At 50.2% G+C, this 19,305-nt stretch overlaps 5 protein-coding genes across 5 annotated transcripts; 2 read left to right on the top strand and 3 right to left on the bottom strand.

The window, feature by feature from the left end:
- Positions 1-5,557: 5,557 nt before the first annotated feature.
- P168DRAFT_315477 (Clr5 domain-containing protein) lies at positions 5,558-6,630 on the top strand (the record flags this gene model as incomplete). The annotated part of the gene is made up of 4 exons (XM_024839907.1): positions 5,558-5,751; positions 5,937-6,175; positions 6,227-6,316; positions 6,389-6,630. The coding sequence occupies 4 exons, from the start codon at positions 5,558-5,560 to the stop codon at positions 6,628-6,630; spliced, it is 765 nt and encodes a 254-aa protein (XP_024695542.1).
- Positions 6,631-8,581: 1,951 nt separating this feature from the next.
- Positions 8,582-11,289, bottom strand: P168DRAFT_337815 (fungal specific transcription factor domain-containing protein; the record flags this gene model as incomplete). The annotated part of the gene is made up of 4 exons (XM_024841752.1): positions 8,582-9,448; positions 9,613-10,619; positions 10,679-11,134; positions 11,238-11,289. 4 exons carry the CDS (start codon positions 11,287-11,289, stop codon positions 8,582-8,584), a joined length of 2,382 nt encoding a protein of 793 aa, XP_024695541.1.
- A 1,580-nt stretch (positions 11,290-12,869) lies between these two features.
- On the bottom strand, positions 12,870-15,256 carry P168DRAFT_278962 (uncharacterized protein; the record flags this gene model as incomplete). Its single annotated transcript, XM_024835743.1, has 4 exons — positions 12,870-13,275; positions 13,337-13,525; positions 13,605-14,265; positions 14,521-15,256. The coding sequence occupies 4 exons, from the start codon at positions 15,254-15,256 to the stop codon at positions 12,870-12,872; spliced, it is 1,992 nt and encodes a 663-aa protein (XP_024695540.1).
- A 417-nt stretch (positions 15,257-15,673) lies between these two features.
- Positions 15,674-17,764, top strand: P168DRAFT_295012 (flavin-containing monooxygenase; the record flags this gene model as incomplete). Its single annotated transcript, XM_024838004.1, has 8 exons — positions 15,674-15,749; positions 15,785-16,022; positions 16,091-16,297; positions 16,351-16,508; positions 16,561-16,656; positions 16,732-16,829; positions 16,886-17,288; positions 17,343-17,764. The coding sequence occupies 8 exons, from the start codon at positions 15,674-15,676 to the stop codon at positions 17,762-17,764; spliced, it is 1,698 nt and encodes a 565-aa protein (XP_024695539.1).
- A 497-nt stretch (positions 17,765-18,261) lies between these two features.
- P168DRAFT_301964 (uncharacterized protein) lies at positions 18,262-19,079 on the bottom strand. The gene is made up of 2 exons (XM_024838601.1): positions 18,885-19,079; positions 18,262-18,831 (listed from the first exon to the last, which is right to left on the bottom strand). Exons 1-2 carry the CDS (start codon positions 18,979-18,981, stop codon positions 18,479-18,481), a joined length of 450 nt encoding a protein of 149 aa, XP_024695538.1. The 5' UTR covers positions 18,982-19,079; the 3' UTR covers positions 18,262-18,478.
- Between the last annotated feature and the right edge of the window lie 226 nt (positions 19,080-19,305).

Genomic DNA, 19,305 nt, shown 5'->3' with positions numbered 1-19,305 from the left:
ATTCACGAGGGATGGAACGCCCAAGCATGTGCATACTCTACATGCTTGTCTGTCATGTCAATATGGCCTGACGTAAGGAATGGCAATGGCTACAGTCTGGGGACACTGGTCAGTGCTGACCAGCAATATGAAACACAGGCCTTCAAAAAACTTTATGCTCCCGCATGTACGGAGTAGTGAGACTTAATTCAAATTGATTTTCGAGAGAGACTGGAGACCGGACGTGATATCTTGATGTTCGAGTACACACCTAAATCGCTACTCAATTGTTGTATGACAAGATGAGATCCGCTATGTTCCTGATAGCATGTACGCCTCAAATTCCACCATATACACCAGACAATCGACACTCCTGCCTAACTAGGTAAGTTACAATAAACTCGGAAATCCCCCGTCCACACCAAATAGACATACAGATAGTAGAGTCTACTCTGACCAACTCAATCCAGAACAAACACCACAACATCCCCCCAAGAACCACGCACGCGCCTCCTCTACCGTCCGCCACCTTCTCTCCCACACAGACTATACCAGAGTAAGTAACTGACCAGGCCAGCCCGGCGTCAAGTCGGACAGCCTGAGCCAAGTGAACCAACTATAAATATCTCCGATTATCATAACCGTAGTAAATTTAGCCCGTCTGACCTCCCCCGTCCAAGTTATCACCCCCCTTGCACATTGACTTTGGCTGCACTGTCGCGGGCCCCGGGCCCTCCCCCTGGTAGTTGTACTAAGTTAAGTACGCGGGTGTTGGGTGGGGTTCCGCGGCGAATCATGGATATTTGTTTTGGGGTGGATATCGTATCCTTTTACCTGATATTACCTTATACTGGTATCTATCTAGGTATTGAGATTAGTATTGAAGTAGGTATAGTATATATTATTATTGATCTTACCACCGTTTGAGTCTTGCAGCATGAAGAAGAACAAAATTCAATAATTTACATACCCTACTACGTAAAAAGGAAAATACGAACTAATCTCCCACCTCGAACCCAACAACAGAGCTACAACTTAGCAAGGTACTTTGGCGTACTTTTAGTCGAAACCTTCACGCTCACCCCTTGTTCCAGTGTATTTTACTCCCGCGTCACGGATCGTATTGCGGCTGATTATGTATGGTCTATTTCTATTGTGGTTAGTTTACTTTTACCTAGGAGGACTAGCGGATTAAGGGGAGCTCTACTACCATCTACCTACTAGGTAGGTACTAGGTAACTAGTGCTCCGTACCTAGTACCTGCCGAGTACATACGGGGTACCTATGGAGTACTACCTACTATGTACATCCAAGACAATGTACATATCTTCTACATAACTAGCACGCATGAACCGGTCCATTCGCATTATCGATTGGCTTTGGGTCTTGACACGCCCATGCTTAGCACGGAAATCTATATATGTAGGAGAGGTATGTATGGTGATGATGAGCGTCGGCGCGTCCGGAAAGAGTAACCTCGACGAGTGACCTCAACCTCATCTAGCTCAGTGACTTGACTTGGTCTGGGGAGTGAGTGGAGTCAGCTCCTTACTTCTGTCAGAGCAGTAACTACTAACTATCTAGATAGTGAGTTGTAACTAGTTAGCACACCCCGAGTTCGAGGATTCTGGCCCCCAAGTAGTAGCCTGGACTTGGGGATCTCCAATCTCCCCCAACGGTAACCACAGGGCTAGCTCTTCCTGGATGAGTGAACGGTCTTTGAGATTGTCAATGTCAATTCCGGCCGGTGAGGAGACTACTAGTTAGTAGTTGCTCGGTCGAGACTCGGAGATATTCACTAGCATCGGAGGATGATAGGCGGGGTGGTAGTTAGTTCGTCGCCGTTTCTTTCTGTGGCTATTCTTCCTCCACCATATACCGGATTCGTGCGGTCTGGTCTCGGGTATACCCACGCGTGGGGATGAATGGAATATCAGAACGATTATGGATTATGCCATCGGGGGAGATGATGGTACCTTTCCTATAGTTACCTCCCTACCTACCTACCTACCTACTTAGTAGGTCGTACATACGTACGTGCCTACGTACGTATTGCCCACCCTAAGACCCCTCTATCTTTCTCTCCATCTGTTGGCCTGTCCATCTCACATGCATGCATATAGCCTCGCCACCGTCGCCATCACGAAACCCCGCAGAAATGTGATAACAACCGCAGCTTCGCCACGATACACCCATCCTAACCAACCACAGGCAGACCAACCTCATCACCAGCAAGACCCTAGACAGACGGTCTAAACTAGCGGGGCCTTCTAACCGCAGACCTACCCCGTCAGACCTCCGCCTCCGCCTCAAGGGAAGGAAGGGGGATGGGGTGGACTGCAGTAATCAAACTAGAGCCATGTCAGGATCCGAAGGGGGAAATGCATGGCCTCATCGTTTTTGGTCCTGGGGTAGGTTGTTCAGATCCCGAGACGGCGAAGCCCGTAGGTAAACTAAGAGAACCTCGTCTGCACATCAGATAAAGGTGTCAAAAGGACGGGTGACGGACGGGGGGACGCTAGGGAGACAAGGCAACATGGCATGGCATGGCATGGTTAGTTAGTTAGTTAGCATTCCGCGTTGCCCAGTCGAGTCGATCGACCGAACATGCCCAGTCCGTCCAGTCCAGCCAGCCAGCCAGTCAGCCAACCCGGTCTAGCCTTGCAATTGGTAACTAAGGTAGTACTCCGTAGACAGACAACGAGGACGAACACGCAGGCAAAGTGAGTCAATCAGTCAGTCAGTCAGTCAGTCTTGCGTCAGGGCAACCCCCCCCCCTATACCAGCCACAAACAAGGGGCGGTTTTAAGGCAACTCGCTGTAATTTCGCCGATGACAGTCACTGAGTCAGTCAGTCCACCCCGCCACGGGAAACGAGGAATGATTGCCTTGCATCGTGGGATTTGTGGTCGATCATTGGTAGGTTTAATGATTACTTGCCGTGTGTTTTGCCGTTGGTCTTTTTTCTTCGTCTTTCTTTGTATTTTGACTTTCGTTTTCCCGTTCTGTTCTGTTTCTTTTCTCTTTTCTTATCTTTGCTTTTCTGTCTTCTTCCATTTGTCCAGACTAGCAGGGAGCATATTATGAAGATCATGCTATCAACCCGAATCTCAATTCGAGGATCTCTAAGAATGGCTACAGTAAGTTAGGTCCCGCGTGCCACAAAAAGAATGAAACAGCGGAACGGAGCCTCGAGGATGGGTTTCAGAAGTGGCAAGAATGTGTGCAGTTTCTATAATTATCCCGAAGATTCAAGTGAGGAGGTCATGTTTGAGGATCGATGGCGTATATCAAAAACACGCGGACTTTGGGACGGATCTTGGCTGGATGGGTGGTTACTGGTTGGTTACTGTTTAGCGTCCGCTGGTAGGGAGTACATGGTAGGGGTTTGGTGTAATACTCAATACCAAGGGTGGTATTTTGGTATCTTGGGACGGATGGCGGGTCACCGATCCGGTCCGCCAGTCTGACGGGCCGAAATCCCTGTTTTTTTTTTATTATTCAGTTGATTTGATTTTCTTCTCCTTTATATGGGAAAGAAGAGACAGTAAGATAAAGTCAGTCAATAGAATAAGATAATAGCAAAATCAAATCATATCAAGTGAAGATAAAAAGCAAGTAATCAACCTACTGTAACTCAAATAGGAGAATCAACAGGATGCACTAGAGAATCACAACGGGTCGGTCAAGCTCTGATTAATCTATACCGAGCTGGCGCTTTGACGATGACAAAGCCTAGTCCCGTCCAGTGCGGTCCGGTCCATTTAAAGTAGGAGACCGCGAGAGCTCAGGCCTCATCATCCGAAACTAATAGTACCTAGTACCTAGGTAGTAGGGACTCCCTACTAGGGAGGGACTCGCACGCCAACCCGATGGAGACGACGTTTGATTATGATTATAGTTCAGGGGGAGAGTCCGAGGGGGAGAAAAAGAAAGATAGGTTCGAGAGGGTAAGAGTGTTTTCAGAGTGGATCATCAACTCATAAATTATAATCCGGTGGACATTTTCTCCTATTTTGTTTTTATTTTCCCTAAATTTAGCACTAATGATTCATTGCTCGATTTTTGGAAAATCTCTGGACAGTTTCATATTCCAAACAGTATTGAGATCCAATCTGGATGATCCCTCGGAAAGGGAGGGGGAAGAGAGGCGAGCAAAAGGACGGGACAGCGAGATCCATGTAAGAAGACATCATCGGGACGAATAATAATGACGGAGCAGGGCTGCACCTGCAGAAATGGCGCACGCAAGCGCCATGGGCACCGTACTAGTAGTATTTCCAAGAACGGTGTATGTTTTATCATACCAAGGTTGTTAGTGATTCCACTGAGCGGTGATCATCCTCAGATCATCCTAGGACGGTCGAGATAGACGGCGCAAGGCGATATCTATCAGTCTAGGACACTGGGGACTCGGGACTCGGGGGTTGGTCTAAAGTTTCAGCTTGACTTGAAACTGGCTGGACTGGTGGATGACCAGATGGAAAGGGGAGGTTGATCACTGAGGACTGAATAATCCAGACTAGAAGATTGGCATTGTCTGTCGTATCCACTCGAGCAGCGCATGTGTCTGAGTCTGTTCCGAGACCCACGATGTGCCGGGGGATATGAATAAAATATGAAATATGAGACATGAAAGTCAGAGGAATGACTCGAACTGGCTATGGAGAGATTCGGCCATAGAAGAGGAAAGAATAATAAATAGAAACAATATCAAATCAATCGAAATCAATCGAAACAAAAGACCAAAAGTACGAATGAAAAAAAGAGAGAAGATGATTGGAGCGGGGAAGCAGGGAGGGGCAACATCCGCGGGAGGACAAGAAGCAGCAAGTCGCCGCAAATGGCAGTCCAGGTTGGCCTCCAGGCTCAGTCAGTGCCCTGGACGGTTGCCTCGATATGATATGATCTGGATGGTACGGAGTACGGAGTATACAGAGTACCATCTGGTATTGGATCTTTCTGTTTTTTGGCTGATATTAATGGTTCTTTCAGATGATGAATATCATACACATAATGATCATGATGATAATCTCCAATTTTATTTCTATAATTCTATATTCTATTCAATAGACAACAGCCTGACGCCTCGCTTCGCCTCACCTCGCCTATTTCCTGCTGGTTTGATTCCGGGCTGCTTGGTTGATTTTATTCTTCTGTCTCTGTTGATTGATTTTCATTCGTTCTTATTTTATTTTTATTTTCTGTCTTTATTTTTCTTTCCTTTTGTTTTTATTATTTATTTATTCTATTCTTCTTTTTATTTTTATTATCATCGTATTATCTTATTATATTATTATTATTATTATCATTATTATATTATTATCATTCGAATCCTCCACAATATCAGACCTCATTCCTTTCCTCTTCATATCTCCTGCCTTATACTCATCCACTCCCATCTCCCCCACTCACTCACTCCTCACTCCTCACTCACTCACTCACTCACTCACTCACAACCTACCTGCCTACATCCCATCCCCCTTCACTCGGACTTTTCCCTCTTGTATGGCCTGTTCGTCTCCTTCTTTCCAATTCCAGAGTATGGTTGACAGAGATCCTTGGTGATCTGTGCAAGATGGATGGTTCGATCCCTCCGTTGTCTGGCCTCTCCTCTACTTCTTCCTCCTCATCCTCGGCCATCTTCCGTCCTCGACGATCCGACGACTGGCTGGAGTACCGTCCCGCCATCGAACAACTCTATCGCGATCATCAACTCAAATTGAGAGATGTCAAACGCATCATGGAGCGTGATTACAACTTTCATGCATCGTATAGCTTACTTTTCTTCTTCTCATCTCCCCTTCTTCTTCCTCTTGTCCCCTAATTCTGCTCTACTTTTCAACTGGCGTTGATCATGTATTTCTTCCTTATTTCTCTGGCGTCCTGTTTTGTTCTTCTTTCGATCGACATGACACATCAGTCAAGACAGACCCCTGACACTCAGACCGCTCCAGAGAGAAACAATATAAAGATCGCCTAGCGTCGTGGCACGTTCGAAAGAACATCAAAGCCAAAGATATCAAGATCATGATCCGAAAACAGCAGAAACGGGCGGCCCGGGGTAAGCAGACGGCCTTTCGGGTGAATGGTCAAGAAGTCGACCAGAAACGTATCGCTCGATTCGCCCGTAGAAAAGGCACCAACTGGGAGGATCATTCCCGCGACAACGCCACCCAGCCCAGTCCCGAACCCGGTATGTCTGCCGGATGTCTGCTATCTCACTGTCTCTCGCTCATCCTGCCAGGCACCCCGACCGATATGAGTTGCTACACTCCCGATGGTACGGACAGGGCCTCGACCTTGTCCCCGCTGCCCGAATTCCGATCCATCCGACGTAATTTCTTCCTTTCTTTCTGTCTCTTTCTTCCCCGTGGCCGAGGATCTCATTTTTGACCAATGGACACAGGTGACGAAAGATCGGAGCCGCTCCTAGATTCCGAGACGGATGAGACTCGGTCCATGCAAGCCACTCTCAGCCCCAGCCAAGCCAGCACGACGACGACAAACGTCTTGGACGACAAATTCGCTCCTACGGAAGAAGACCCATGGGCAGCGCTCACCGACTTCCAAAATCGACTGCGCAAGCTCGACCATGACCTGGAAGTGTCATTGGCCGACTACGTCTCCCCTCACGAGCACCACGAATGAACCGTCGAATGGGTCGAAACGACCGTTCCCCCTCAATCTATCCGTGTTGATCAGAGTCACAGATTTGTCCGTCCAATTGCCATCTGCTCTGTACCATCTTTATGTGTTTTGTGAAACCTTGTTGGATCTGCGTTTCAGGGTCTCCCTAGGGAGCTGTGATGGCTTTTCTACAGGAAAGGTGAGGCTCTATGTAACGTTCTGGTATTTCATCAAATGCAAAAACAAAAAGAAAGAAAGAAGAAGAAAGATGATAAGATCCAGAATGGGATCACATCTGGCCTCTCGTTTGGAGCTCCCTCCGGTGGTATCTAGTGTGGTGTATCCGGTCTTCATGTACAATGCTCTCCGACCATGCTACTCTGACGGAATTCGGTCACGCCCTTGTTCGATGCCGTGATCTACTTATGCCGACAACCCGATACAGCCACAACACCTCCCACCACGCCACTGTACACGCCTCCGTGCCCTTGTCGATCCCATCATTTTGTCCTCCCCCGTCCACCACCGCCCCAGACCATCAATCCGGCACCAACTGAATCATCAACGACATCAGCCAAGTCGCAGTCCACAGAGTCAACTCGACCGTACTCCTGACATCCGAAGAAGACACCAGAGCTATATCACGGACTCCAGATCGAATTCACAGACGATCAGCTCGTTTGGCGTCACCAGTTCACGCTCTCCGCGCTAAGCCTCCGTGGACCCGACCCATTGGACAGAGACAACCACAGACCCAAACCCAAACTCATACCCATACCCATACCCATACCCAATACCCAATACCTAGCATGGTGACTTTTTTCCTTCATGACTTGATTTTCTAGACGCCACATGATCATAGGGCGCGGTAGATCGGTAGACAATACCCTTGTCATGTACATGTACTATTAGTAGTACTCGGCTGTATGTACGGAATAGTATGTACAGAATAGTATATGTACAGAGTATGCCACCACCATATAATCGTACCAACCATCAAAGTAGTTAGTCCACAGATAATCAGCAGACCTAACCAAAACCAGTCAAATGACGCACAAACCAACAACACTCAGGAAATAGATTCCGACCCAACAGACTCTTAAAAAAAAAATGACCCCTCCATCCGTCATCCATCCACATAATCGTACTTCTCGATCAGCAGAAACAACCACCACCAGGTGATCACCGTTACCGCTGGCGCTGGCTTTAGCACGGACTTTCTCAGCCCGTAGCGGATTGGGCCGCGAATTGTCCGAGGATTGGATCATGGAGCTAGTGGATGCGTTATGATGTCATGATGGACTTGGGCTTGGAGGACATCCGTTTGGAGGGTTTTTTTCTGGTGAGTTCTTTACTCGGTAATATAGGAAACTTTGGACGAAGAAGGAAGAGATGTTCGATACTGAAGTACCTAAATAGGTAGGTAGGTAGATAGGTAGTGTATGTGCAGTGGATAAATAGTCGGATTGGCTAATTGGCCAATTGAGCAACTGTTGAACACCTAATCTGGCAAGATATTGATTCACCGACCTTATAGCATAACGCATATGATAGTACTCCAACATACTCCGTAGGTAGATAGTAGGTACTAAGGGACTAAGGTATCAGAACTGAAGATCATCCTCCAGAAGAAAACAGAAAAAGTAACAGGCTGAAGAAATGACATCACTCCTCTCTCTTCCCTCTTTCTCCCGGCCGGTGCCTATCTTTTCTATCTTTCTCTTTCTCTTTCTCCACTTTCTACTCTTCTACTTCAGGGCTCTGCAGACTCTGCAGAATACCTACCTTATACTTACTTACCCAGGTATCTATCTGTACGTAACATATTTGCTCTACCGGGTGAGACTACTATTATACACATTTATATATCGCTTTTACAAGCGCGCTCAAGGCCCAGCGAGAATGAATATACACACAGCAACAGTAACAGACACATCACAACTCCACATGCACATATATACTAGTATACATCTCACTGAAGTAACGGAAACGGTCGAGCTGCCATAGCCGATGCAGCCGCCGCAAACGAGGACACCATTCTCCAGCCGGGGCTAATCCGGCGGTAGATCTGCGCGCACTCGCTCAGGAGTTCTGAGTTGTTTCCGCGGTGGTAGAAGGTGAGCAATTCGCTTGTGCCATTGCTGTCGCTGTCTCCGTCACCGCTACCGCCGCCACCGCTGACGCCGGCTGCTGCCGCTGCTGGTTGCGGTTGCGGTGGTGGTGGTGGTGGTGGTGGTGATGCACCACCGCGTGGAGTTGGATAGGGGTCGTGAGTGCCCGCGTAACCCCAGATAACAACAGAAGCCATATGGATAGAGATAAACGTCATGATGCTGAAGCTAGCGCGGAGGTGTTTATCGCGGGCGCACTCATCCGTCAGCAGCTTGAGGATCGCGCAGGCGTGCAACAGGGCCCTGTCGGCTGATTCGCCCCGCGACCATTCGTATACGTGGCAGATGTCTTGGGCGGAAGAAGGAGAAGAAGAAGAAGAAGAAGAAGAAGAAGAAGAAGAAGAAGAAGAAGAAGAAGAAGGCGGGGCGGAAGACGCGGAGGTGTAGGCGAGCTTGTGGAGGATTTCTACGTCCGCGTGGATGCGGAGTAGCGAGATGTGGTAGAGGAGGCGGCTGGTGAGGATCGAGTGGCGCTCCTTGGTCAGTTGGGGTGGTCGGACGCCGAGGTCCATTGATTGGCGCCATTCTTCGATGGCGGAGAAGGTACGTTCGAGATCGAGCTCCATGTCGGGCATGAGGCGCGGGGAGGTGTCGAGGGGGTCGTTTGTTGGGGGTGTTGGAAGATGTTGGCCCGGAGGTTTTGGGGTGTCGTTGTTGGCGGGGCGGCGCTGCTACTGTAATTACTTGTTTTTCTGGTCTTGGACGTGAGGTCGAGTTGAGAACGGAGGGAAAAAGCTAGAGTGTCTAGTTGGGAGGGCATGGACTGGGCAAATGGTCGCGGGCCACCGGTCAAGCGACGAAAGAGTTGCTGGTCGTGACTAAATCGCCAGACGGAGTATTGGAGGCCGAAGAGCAACAGCTCGCACTCTGTCGAGCGCAGACTCGGGAGAAGTTCGGTGCGGTCCATGGCGATGCGGAATAGGTCGGAGAAGAATAGATGGTGTTTTCCAGACTCCTCCTGTGCGATCATGTGGATGGTTTGCTGCGCGTCTCGGTGGGGATCTGTCCAGATGGGGTCCGAGCAGGGGGTGTATATATTCATCTCTTCCGGGGAGACCAGGGGTCGAGTGTTCATCAGGATGCTGGTAAACGTTTCGGTCCTCATGATCCCGAAGGCCAGTCTCTTGCGCGTTTCCTCTCTCACCCATATCTCGAGGGCTCGAGATTCCCCAACGCCGAGCCGGGTCTGGAGATCGCACGCACCGCGATCAGTGGTGATCCCGTCGTTGAATAAGTCCATGCGTCGCGCCAGCATGATGAGGGTGGCACCTAGCTGCTGGGCACACGAAAATGCTTCCTTGTGGCCAAAATACAAGGCCGTGACCTGCGTCATAAGGATTGACTGGCAGAGCACTTCGGATCGACGATCGGTCTCGTAGTATGGGAAAACCGTCGTTGTGAAGCTCCGCCGAAGGGCTTCATGCATCAGACAGCCAAAGCTCATGGCTTGACTACCGGCGTACATGGCGCCGATCGAAGCCATGGTGATATATAGTATTGGCGGCGTACTGCCGGGAACGAACCCAGCCTCCCAGAATAGCGGCCACAAGGGGTGGAAGTGCTGAAAGAAGAGACGGACGAAGTAATCGAGAACGTGCGATGAATTCTGCGGCATATCGACAATTTCAAAGGCACGCTCGACTTCTCGCGCTTTTTCACCCCAGTCAAACGACGACGACTTGGGAGCTAAGAAGTTTTGTGTGGCAAACTTCACTAGGCTGTCAACGACTTCTTGACGGTCTAATGGACGACGCTCTTCATCGGCCACTGTTGCCCCCACCATGTTGGTTCTACCGAGTGGCATTCGTGAGGTCGGAATATAGCCTATGCTCCGGAAGTCTATGAATCAACACCAGTGAGAGGCCAGAACAGACAGAAACTATGAGTAGGATACTAACCAGGCTCACAAAATTTGTTACTAGATTCTGACGATGAAACCGCGATGGCCGGGGGTGGTGGTGGACACCCGCCGACTTCAAAGATCGGATTGTGCGGCAATGAACTTCTTGTGAGACATCCTGTCCGCATCATATCCGTTGGCAACAACGCACGGAGAGAACTATCAGCCGAGATGTCGACTGCGATTGCTTGAGGGATAGTATTGCTTCCTATTTGCTCGCCGGCGACGGGATTGGCACCTCTCAGGTCGTTATTGTTGTCGTCCCAGGCAGCGAACAAGTCCACACTTGAGTCGAGATCACCCTGTAGAAAGAGGTCTTCATGAGCCCACGCCCATTTCGTGGAATCGGACCAGGAAGTTCCGTTCTCGAAATCGATGACACCGCAGTCATTAAGCTCGTTCTCTTCGGGGATAGAAGGAGCAAGACCCGTCTCATTAGACGTGTGAGATAGAGCTGTTCAATGTGAATGTTAGATAAGGATCAAGCAAGGTCTCTCAAGTACAGCCTTTCTAATCAATTATCGCAGAAAAGAGTCGATCATATTTTAAGCACCTACCATAGTGCCAGGCTGAGTAGTTGACTGTGCTATCTGGAGGAGCCCCCGCCATTGTGCCCACCTTTTCTGGTGCAAACACATCAGGGCTGGAGATAGCGTCATCATGCCGCTGCTGACCGGTATGAATCGGCATTGGCGAATTGCTAGTGGTGCCCATTATTGGCTTATATATGCCAACATCAACCGTTCGAACGGGCGTATCCACACTTGTCCTCCGCTGAGACGACTGGGACGAAGACGGCAACGTCTCACATCGAGACCGTTGGCTTAATCGCCGACTTGAGGATTCATAGGAGCAGTGCAGATGTTTTCGAAGACAGGTCGAACAGTCTCGCCGACCGTCACATCTGATCTTGGACCGACGACAGTGCACACAAGCCCTCTCTCCACGCTGCCGATCTATCCTCGCGCGGGGTCTATGGGACGGGCTGCGAGGAGAAGGAGAAGAAGATGATGATGGTGGAGGAAAGTCATGGATCCGCTTGTGTCGCATCAGAATGTCCTTGCGGTAGAAGGTCAGGCGGCAGGTCGAGCACTTATAGTTGAAAGTTGAGCTGTGACTCTGGCGGTGTCTTATGAGAGACTCTTTTCGTTGATACTGGCGATGACAGATCTCGCAGGAGAGCTGCTGCGTGGGAGTGAGGGTATCACTGTTTTCGGAACTGGAATCCATTTCAATTCATCTCTCGAAGTGGTCTTTTTCTTTCACGTTTCCTTCTAAAAGAAGATATAGGGATTTTCTCCGCATTAAGTAGTCGGGATGACTGGGTGGGGTTTCGGGGCCACTTTTGCGGGGAAGAGCCTGGAACTAACGCACGTCCTCACTAGAAGCTGGTGTCAAACTAAAAGGGGTTAGGGGTGGGGAGGCAGAGGTGACAATTTAATTCACTGTAATGATTACAATATCCAGAACAATTGACAGACCTTGATGTCTTGAGGATAACACGCATCCTACTGTAGCAAGGAGCAATACTGATACAGCATGTCGCTTTCGGCTCAACCTAAAAAAGCCCTAACATCCCCTATCAAGCCCCGTGGCTACATATGATTGCAACGACACACAGCACGTAGGCAAGAGAACATCTACCATGTAAAAAGATAAATAGGAAAAGTAAAGAGATCAAGGTGTTGATATCATGGCTGGTGCCCTAATAGATCGAGACTGTTTTGCTTAACACGTCCCACGGAGGGGAATATCTCAAGGCGTACACACGTCTTGCCTGCTTCCAACATCAGAGACATAATCATAGTGATCAGAAATAGCCCTATTCACGTGTGTGTCAGATTTCCATCTTCCAAATAAGTCTCGCCATGCTTGAAACTGTTCGCTGGCCGTGGTTGCGCTGGTCAATGGAGACAAGAATCCCGCGCCCGCTAGGATCCGCATGCGCGGTTGGTTTCATTGACCCCTGCGAGGACTTTAAGCCATACAAGAGGAAGATGACATCTACTGGATATCCGTCGTATGGGGTAGTCTGTAGGGACATTCCCAACCACTCGGTAGTCTGCGGGGCTTGAAAGCGGGGATACGAAATAGCCACATGCGGCACGGCTAAAGTGGTATATCGAGTGATACTCTCGTTACGACTTGAAGAAATTAACTTTGCTGACTCTGTGCATGCTCCACAAAAATCAAGAAAAATCAAACGTGGCAAACAATCCATCATCGTCGTCCCAGAAAGGAAAATTAAACATCTCAGAGGCGGATACGAGTGCAGCCTGCTCGTCATCGGGATTTCCCTCCTTCGCCATCTCGAGACCACCACCTCCTCCCCGGAAAGAAGCCCCCATCGCACCCGCTCTATCTGCAGTTGACACCCCGTTGCGAGAATTCCTGCTGCGATGAATATCCTCGATACGCTGGAAAGCGGCTGAAAAATACTTATGGTTGAAGTTGGCGGCCCAGAATTCTTCCCCAAGCTCCGAGAGCACCGACATACACAGGTCGAGCTTCTGGGAGGCCACCTGCAGCTTTAGACCCGTGGCGGACCAGCGCTCGACAAAGTGGATGGCGATAACAGGACTGAGGACGGTGACGCTATTTCCATTTGATAGTCAGCAAGCATACGGGCGAAGACTGTCCGGCAGATTCACTATACCTGAAGGGCGGAAGTTTCGAGATGAGGTTCAGGTTGATCAGTCGGCTGAGTGAGTCGGTCGCCATCGTCGCTGCGAACGATGCATTTTCTCGAGCCTTCTTGGCTAGTGTGCTTGTGTAAATCTCTGGGTCTTCTAGGGGTTGAGGATTGGCGAACATCAATGGTCGATACAGGGTTATTACGACAGCCCTACGGTTGGAAAAGAAGAGGTCAGCTTAGTTCCAATCGCACCAGGGAGGGGAAGGGGAAAGGTGGAGCCACGACTCACTGAAAGAGCAAATGCAAGACATGATTGTGAAGCAGCACGACGGGCTCCTCGGCAATCTCCCTAGCCATGAAATCCACTCTGGACTCCGCGCCGAGATTCTGGTGCCAACTTTGAAGGGCAGTCTCCCACACATGAATGTCTGCCATCTGCAGCGCCGGAGATGCCGAGTACAGCCTGTCCAGCATTTCGCCAAGTATCATACTCAGCTTGAGCGCCTCGACGAAGGTAGGGGCCAGTTCGTCGCAGCGCTTGGCTAGATCAGCGTATTTGCCCCCCTGCACCGGGAGAACCTGGGACGATTCATCTACCAAATCATCTGCGGTGAGCGGGGGTTGGTCGCAGTCACTCATCTTGATGCGCGTGGGGCGTCCCATCCCGAGGGATATCCAGCGGTCACGATGTACGCAACACCACCAAACCCTTCTCCATTGTCGTCGATGGAAGCGCGGGATGTTGAAGCTGCTGCCGGGATCCCGGTGCAGCCCGATGGTCTGGCCGAGACTCGACGCAACTCCGACCCAGTGCCAGCTATCAGAGCGGTCACGGGTGTCGGCGAACCAGTAGCTCATGAGGAGAACAGATTGGATAAGGGTAATCTTATTATTCTCGTGATGAAAGTCGTATAGTGTCTGGTAGGCGGAAGTAGAGGGAGGCGCCACAACTGTTTAGCTCATGGGTTATGCATGATATATGAAAGCAGGGGCGGAGAAACCTTTGCTCGTAGGTATAGATCGCGCTTCAAAGCTTTTATCGATGCCATTCCGGACATAGCGAGAACCTGCGGGTCAACAAACTGAAATGTGCAATAAGAAAGTCAGAAAAATTTCAGCAAGGAACCTTTCGAGAAATACGCCCAGCGAAGGGGGACAACTGACGCTACTTGCAGCGAATAACACGCTTTGCAGGAGTAACATACTCATCTCCGAAATGTCGCGCGTGGCCAGCTGGTGAAGGAACTCATTGTGGTCCAGCACTGGCAAGGAAGGGTGGACATATTTGAAATACGCCTTGATCAGTTCCTCGCGCAGTTCGGGGGAAGGTAAAGTGAGTGCTCCTTTTGCCTGGAGGAAGGCCAGGTCTTCTGGGGGTAGCGGGATGGCATTCGCTTTGGGCACCCAATAGTGCGAGTTGGCAGCGATACAATCCTCACCGAGTACGTTGAAGAGAAATCGCAAACATCTGGAGTCACCTATGAAGAAAGGCTCTAGGGTGGACAAGCTGGGGACCAGGGGGGACTCCACGACGTTGACGAGAGTCTCACTATTTCCCCCCTGGTCCACCGTCCACGCAGGGACACTGGATGAGCTCGGCGCTTGATCCTGCGTGGGTGGTTGGGCCGGTGATATACTGGCCTCCGGGAGATACCCACGAGGCCCCTTGTCTTCTCTTCCTCGTGCCTGCAGCGGAGACTGGTAATGAGTCGCCGAGTGAGACCGGCCGCTTGCACCGCTTGCGTCCCACCTGCTTCTTCTCGGTCTTCGTTTCTCGGGGACATGCAACACGCACTCGGTCCCGTCGCGGGCACAGTTGCTGCATGGCGGACCATCTGCCGCAACGTTGCAGCGTACCTTGCGCTTGTGGCAGGCCCTGCAAGCTACAGGGGCGCGGCGTTTCGGGCCAGATTGTGATTCTGGGCTATGAGAGTGGATCATCTTAGGAATGACTAGGTATGCTGGCCCCCTAGATTACCGGGAGGGAGAGACTTATAACTTCCGAATGCTTGTCGGAACCTTCGGCGGCTACAGAACAACCTGCCACATTTGCCGAGAGGTTCTCCAGATGAACCGAGCCAGCGATGGGGCTCTGCACAGACCTCGACGCATAGTCAGAAGTCATCGGAATTAGAATCGAGTCGAACCGATAGTAGCGCGCGCAACTTCCAGAAGAGTAACTGCCGAGTAGGGATTGGCCGGTCTTGAAGATTGAGCGTTTGGTTCCGAAGCTGCATACGAATGACGCCTATATAACAGGGCCGTTAGGTTTTCACTATATGTAGCACCACTCATAACAGTTGCAACTACAGTTATAATAAGGATAGTCAGTCGACATGAGAAACGAGATGATCCCCAATGGCTCGAGTGGCACTGCGCCCGCAATCCCCGCTGATGCCAACCAGCAGGCGAACAAGCGCCACGAAAACGACTGGTATAACCAGAGCTTTGATGGCTATACTGTATCAGAACAGCCCTTTGCGACCCGACGCAAGGTGCGAATCGTCTGTGTGGGAGCCGGGGCGTCGGGTCTCCAAATGGCCTACAAGATGGAGCGGAAGTTGAAGGATGTGGAGTTCCAGATCTACGAGAAGAACAAGGACGTGGGAGGTACCTGGCTGGAGAACCGCTATCCTGGGTGTGAGTGCGATATTCCCTCCCACAGCTACCAGTTCGCCTGGGAAAGAAACCCGGACTGGAGTAGATTGTAAGTTCTCGCCATCCGGCGATATCTGAGAGGTTGTGGGAATCTCCAAAGACTGACGGGCATTCTAGCTATTCGTCTAGCGAGGAAATATGGCGATACTTCAAGTCCATCGCGGTGAAGTACGATCTAGAGAAATATGTCAAGTTCGAGCACAAGGTTCGCTCGGCCCAATGGAACGAGAATCAAGGGAAGTGGGACCTGGTCATCACCAAGCCAGATGGCACTGAGATGCACGACCAATGCGAAATCCTCGCCAACTGTTCGGGTCTTTTGAAGTATGTTTCAATGTAGAAAACCCTAGCAAATGCCTTTCTAACAACTCCTCTAGTTCCTGGAAGTGGCCCGATGTCCCCGGAATCTTAGACTACAAGGGCACATTGCTTCACAGCGCTGCATGGGATGCGACTCAGGAATTCGCTGGAAAGACCATTGCCGTGATTGGAGGCGGATCATCTGCCGTTCAAATCATCCCTGTTCTGCAGAAGTGTATGTTTAATGCAACTGATCCTTACCGCTCTCTTTGACTGACGCGAGGTAGCTGCGAAGAAATTGATCCCCTTCCTCAGGTCGCCCGTTTGGATTACCACCGGGTACGCTGCGAAGATGGCCGGTCCGAACGGAACCAACTTCTCTTGTGAATACACCACGCGCCCCTTTCCTGTCACTTTCAAGAGTCGTACCAGCTAACAGGATTACCCTCTCTTCATAGACTCAGAGGAGCAGAAAAAAGAATTCCGTACGAGTCCTAAGAAGTTCGATGAGTACTGTCGGACCGTTGAAGGCGAACTCAACAAACGCTTCTCTCTGGTATTTTCTCTTCGCACATGTCCGCTGAGAGAACATCGCAACTGACTACAAACCAGGTTCAACTCGAGCACGAGGACCAAAAGAAGTCCAAGGAGGTTGTTGCCAACATGATGCGCCAACGGCTGGGAAACGACCCCGAGCTCTGTCAGAAGCTGGTTCCTTCCTACGCGCTCGGTTGTCGACGGCTGACCCCGGGTGTCAGCTATCTCGAGTCGCTGACGGAAGACAACGTAGATGCGCAATTCAAGGGCGTCGCGCGGTTCACGCCCAAGGGGGTGGTGGATGACGACGGGGTAGAGCACGAAGTGGACGTTGTTGTCTGCGCGACTGGCTTCAATACCAACTTCGCGCCGCATTTCTCCGTCATCGGCCAAAACAACCGGAATCTCCAGCAGGAGTGGGACATTATGCCTCAAGGGTATCTTTCAGTCATGGCGAACGGGTACCCGAATATGTACTGTAAGGGGTATACTCCCCTTCAAGGTTTTAGAAAGATCACTGACGTCTGTACAGTCTTCGTCGGACCCAATGGTCCCGTCAGTCATAGCTCCACCCTTCCTACCTTTGGGTGGAACACCCGGTACATGTTCAAGATGATCGACAAGATGCAAAAGGAGGGTATCAAAGCCTACAACCCGAAAGCTGAGGCTCAGCGCGACTTCTTCAACCACACCCACGAGATGATGAAGCGCACTGCCTGGAGCAGCGCCTGTCGATCATGGTTCAAGAACGGCAAAGTCCACGGACCCACGGTCGCGGTCTGGGCTGGCAGTCGCTTGCAGTATTTCGAGGCGCTCAAGGACGTCCGGTTTGAGGACTTCGATATCTCGTATATCTCCGACAATCGATTCCAGTATTTTGGTAACGGGTACACCGAGACAGAGCTGGACCCTGAAGGAAACTCTACCTGGTACTTTGATGATCCGGATTTGTGATTTTGGCTTGTTAGCTGGCGGTTATTTCCTTGAAAGTTTAGAATTAAGTATCGGTTGTGCAAGCACAGTTTTCATGTCCATTACATGGCTGGCTGCACTCATTGAACAATTCATACTTTTGGATTGCATGCGTTGTTTATGTATGAGATCGTCTTTTCATGATCATATCCTACACCTAGCTAGTAAAATCAAGTAAAATGTATGTATACTGTGTGCAAGAAATGCGTGCGTGAACTCCTATCAAAGCTCTCTTGAACCTTAGCATGTTCTTCTTCCGATAATCTCCAGATAGGTGTCGAAGTTTTATCTTAGCAAAGCCACATAAGTAGTTTGTGAGACTATTGGCCAGGCTTCCTCCTTCCAAGGCATCTGTATTGGGCTGCATTACTCGTAATCACAGCATCGGACGAGTAGTAAAATGACAAAGAGAGGAGATGGCTGACTTGAATATCCTCCCTCACTTTTAATGTCGTCTCTTCTGCCTTTAAGACTTTGGTGTTCCAACAAACTTCTTTTAATGTTGGCTACCTGTAGCGGTAGTGTCTTTGCACTTGGTATGAATGAAAGCTCTGTGCGGATTCATGTATCCAGTTGAAGTCAGTCCTCCCCATGAAGTGAGTATCCTGTTTAGAACAGAAGCTCTGTGCGGACCAATGTATCCAGCTGCAGTCAATCCTCCCTACGAAGTGAGGGTTCCGCTGGGAACAGAAGCAACTAGTACACTAAAATATCCTCATCCTTTCCTCCCCCGTCCCTCCATTCATGAAGCACCTTCTTCATATTCGCCGCGATATTCTGAGCATAGTCCGGTCCAGCGGCCCCGGCAGGCAAATCTGCTGGGTTCCCCCTAACCCAAGCAACAGGTTCTTTAGCAGCACCCGCGAATTTCTTCTTCAGCTCTTCAACCTGCTGAGGCTCATAGCCGCGACCGAAGATTACCGCGCGAGGAGGCCGGCTGTAATCGTGGGTTCCGATCTCATTGGGGCTCCGAGACTGAGGATCGCGGCCTGCAAGCAGATGCGGGAGCTCGGCCTCTGCAGCCTCATATGACAGGATGAAGTGGATGACTGAGGAGCATTAGCACCATACTTTGTTTATCTCACGAATGTATATCAAGAACCTTCATATTCCGGCAGCAGGTGCTGGGAGATTGATTTCCCCATCGCGGGGATTTTGCCGCAGGCAACTACTGGCATCGGCTGAGTGGATGAAGACATGTTGCGAGGGCTGTACGCTGTACGCTGCGGATGAAGGTATTGAGCATTGTAGATGGAGAAGCTGAGGTCGATGATTCGATTTATATTCCTGTCTTGATGATGAGTTCATGACGTTCGGACGGAGCATGAGAAGCCCGACTCCAGCCAATTTCAAAGCCATCATGGATGGATAAACTTTGGGCGCAGTTCGGGCCAATCGTGGCGACCCACCCATTTTTCGATTATTCAACAGTCCTGATCTGATGCCCCCGACCCTGACGAGTAAAGCCACGCCGTCACGTCCTTTTCGCGTTCTCGGATTATTCATTACATCACCGCATGTCT

This window comes from Aspergillus campestris, assembly GCF_002847485.1.
Source record: "Aspergillus campestris IBT 28561 chromosome Unknown P168scaffold_2, whole genome shotgun sequence".
In the NCBI taxonomy this organism is placed as follows: domain Eukaryota; kingdom Fungi; phylum Ascomycota; class Eurotiomycetes; order Eurotiales; family Aspergillaceae; genus Aspergillus; species Aspergillus campestris.
Note: the sequence above shows the minus strand (reverse complement) of the source record. Positions and strands in the feature narration are given on the sequence as shown.